General features: G+C 25.2%; 2 protein-coding genes across 2 annotated transcripts; one reads left to right on the plus strand and one right to left on the minus strand.

Moving 5' to 3' along the window:
* Positions 1-568: 568 nt before the first annotated feature.
* Positions 569-1,519, plus strand: EIN_017710 (hypothetical protein; the record flags this gene model as incomplete). Its single annotated transcript, XM_004257185.1, has 1 exon — positions 569-1,519. The coding sequence occupies one exon, from the start codon at positions 569-571 to the stop codon at positions 1,517-1,519; it is 951 nt and encodes a 316-aa protein (XP_004257233.1).
* Positions 1,520-2,141: 622 nt separating this feature from the next.
* Positions 2,142-2,668, minus strand: EIN_017720 (hypothetical protein; the record flags this gene model as incomplete). Its single annotated transcript, XM_004257186.1, has 2 exons — positions 2,142-2,477; positions 2,576-2,668. The coding sequence occupies 2 exons, from the start codon at positions 2,666-2,668 to the stop codon at positions 2,142-2,144; spliced, it is 429 nt and encodes a 142-aa protein (XP_004257234.1).
* Between the last annotated feature and the right edge of the window lie 596 nt (positions 2,669-3,264).

Consider the following 3,264-nt stretch of genomic DNA (forward strand, 5'->3'; position numbering starts at 1 on the left):
TTTTATTCTAACTATTTTTTGTGATTAAAAAAAAAATATTAAATTATACTATTAATTTAAATGTTAATTAATATATAGTTTTATTATTTTTAGATATTTATAACATAATAACAATTAGTTAATATATTATAATATTATTAATATTCATTAATAACAATTATTTGTGGAAAACAAATAATTAAATAATTTTTCGTATCATAATAATATTGATTATTATTAGTTTTATTACTGAAAAACATAAAGAAGAATGTATTAGTATTATAAGTTGTGAAAAACTATAAACAGTATTATATTTACTCTAATAAAATTTAACCATTTTTAAAATAATATATAATAAAGCTTGTTGTTTATTTTTTTATAGATCTTTTATTTTAGAAATAGTTTTATTATATTAATCAATTGTTTATTATTATAAATATATATTGTTTTAATTATATAAAAACAATTCAACCTCACGCCAAATAGGAAACCTCAAAAATTAAATTCTTCTTCACAGAAAAATAACTTAAGATTTTGACCTAAAAAAATATTTTGAAAGTCCATTATTAAACTAATAATTCGTTTCAAAATGAGTTTATTTAATTCAACACGTTTAGACACTGGAAACATCGAAGCCCAATTCAAAAAGAATAAACACGATATGAAAGACTGTTTGATATCGTTTCAATATCCGACATTGACTGTGACTGTGAAAAGCAAACATAAACACAAAATAGATATTACACATTGCACACTCCAACGTTCGAGTCCACTTATCCCAGAAAAACCAGAGACAAACGACCCAAATTGGAAGAATTTGTATTTCCAAATTAACTTTGACAAAGACACCTTTGTTTTTTATATTCCAAACAACAGTCAATTTATAAATATGTTAACCGTCTTGGGATTAAACATGAAAGTAATAGGGACTTATGGATACCCTCTTCGTGTTTCTGTTTTAAAAAGCGCGTGGAGGTTCCCAACACCAATTTTTAGGTCGATACAGTATCTTAGATATAATGAGGCGCATTTTGTACAGGGGATATTCAGGACAAGTTGTAAAGAAACAGAAAGGGAGAGAGTCAGACTTATTATGAACACAGACTTGACTGCTGAGACATTCACATTTAAAGGAGTGCATGTCGCAGCAGGGGTTTTGAAAGAATATTTGAGAACACTTGATGAACCAATTTTTCCTATGGAATTTAATGACAAAATTAAAGCATGTGCATTAGAAGAGAATAATGTTTTCATCAAGAAAATGAAAAAGGTTATTAATGAATTACCATCAATCAACAAGAACTGTTTGTGGTACATTTTCGACTATTTGAATTTGGTCGTAAAACATAATGAAGTCAATTTGATGAATGCAGAAAATTTGTCAATTGTTTTTGGACCTTCTCTGATTTATACGGATATTTCAAACACTTCAGAAAAGGGTAAAAACGAATTGAATGAGTTTAATGTTGTTATTAAAAGACTTATTGAAAACTATGGCGAAATCTTTCGGGAGATTAAAATGGAAAACGAGGGAATTTAAATTGAATATTGAAAAGTTGTTTATATACATGTTGCATTTATTGTAAAGTTTTATTATTATATTATAATTTACTTTAAAATAGTTTACAATATTAATAAAAGTTGGCAAATACCCATTTTTTTAATAATTGAAAATCTTGGTGTTCAAATAATAACATAAAAATTGTATAAATATACATCTCAACAGTAATTACATAATAAAATTGCTTTAAGTTGAAATAAAAACTTGAAAATGTATTAGTATAATGCTTTTATAATAAAAAACAAATTAATGAAAAGTCACTTTTAATTATCAAGAAGAGAAGTACTTGCTCTTTTTTTCTTAACAAGATCAACAAATGAAGAAACCAAAGATTTTCTTTTTGGTTTTGGATTAATTAATCCCATTATTTCATCATTTACCGATTTACTTTCACTTAATATTGTTTGTGGTCTTGAAGATTAAGACTCTGAAAAAAAATTTGTAGTGTTGAACAACCTTTTATGTTTTTAAGTTCAGATATATCAGTTTTGAGAACTTTATACAGTTTTTCAATCTTTATTTCAATAATTTTAAGTAATTCTGTAATTTTCATATTTTGTTCTTCTTCAATTTCATTCGTTTGTTTAAAGGTTTCTATATATTATTCATGTTGTGTTTTGACCATTTTGGAGTGTTGAAATATCACTTGAGCGGATTTCACACGACATTCATTGTCATAAATATGTTCCAAAGTGTCGTCGATCATTTTTATCGTTTCTGATATTTGATCAATGCAATTCTGAATACCATCAGGCGGTTGAATATATAATTCAAAGTCAGTAGTAGTGGGTTTAACAAATACAACACCTTTCTTCTGGGTACGGTTGTACATATTAATGTAGTCAATAAGTTCAACAGGAAATAGAATACCCCATGTTTGAACAATTCGCATCATTTTATCTGTTACAATATCGACTTTTTGTACCTTTTTATATCTCTTTTTGTAAGTTTTTGTTTTAAAGTGTTATTTAACAATCAAAAACAATATCAGTTTTGTTTTTGTGGTAATATGAATGTAATTTAACTAAAACAAACTTTAAAATTGGCAATACACTCAAACCATTCAATCAAATCAAGATCTACCATTTGCTTCCTGAAACTTGTTTCTCTTTTTACCACATAGTCCATTAGACAAAGAACATAATACATTTCTAAATTTGAAAGAAATTTATTGTGAAAAGCTTTCATTTTTAAAACAATTTGATTCCGCAAACATGCAGCACTTTGTAAAATGTTATGGACAATTTTTGCAATAACCTCGAAACTTTTTATCTGTGGAGAGCTATTAAGTTCGTTCACTGCACGTTCAAATATTTGGCTTAAAGTCACTGTTTTCTTTGCCATTAAAGCAATAAGATATGAAATTTTCAAGTTTGTAAAAGATACGAAAATAATTTTAATTGTTTTTAAGTGCAATTTTGAAGCATTATTGGAATTTGAAAATATACCATTTTGTACATTTTTCCTAAAACAATTAAATATTTACAAAGTTGTTATATTATTTTAATCGTGTTCATGATGTTATTGTTTATGTTTTAATTATCCTATTTCAAAAGGCATTATTAATCTTACAAAACCAAAAGATTGTTCATTTTATTTTCAATTGGATATATAATAATCCGTTCTTTTTAATAAAAACACAAAGTGTGTAATTATTATTTTGAATGTTTTTTGAATGATATAAAAGTATGAAAATAAAAACTATATTTATAATTATATTTTAA

The sequence above is a fragment of the Entamoeba invadens genome (genome assembly GCF_000330505.1).
Source record: "Entamoeba invadens IP1 unplaced genomic scaffold scaff_1105074724629, whole genome shotgun sequence".
NCBI classification, from domain to species: Eukaryota; Evosea; order Mastigamoebida; family Endamoebidae; genus Entamoeba; species Entamoeba invadens.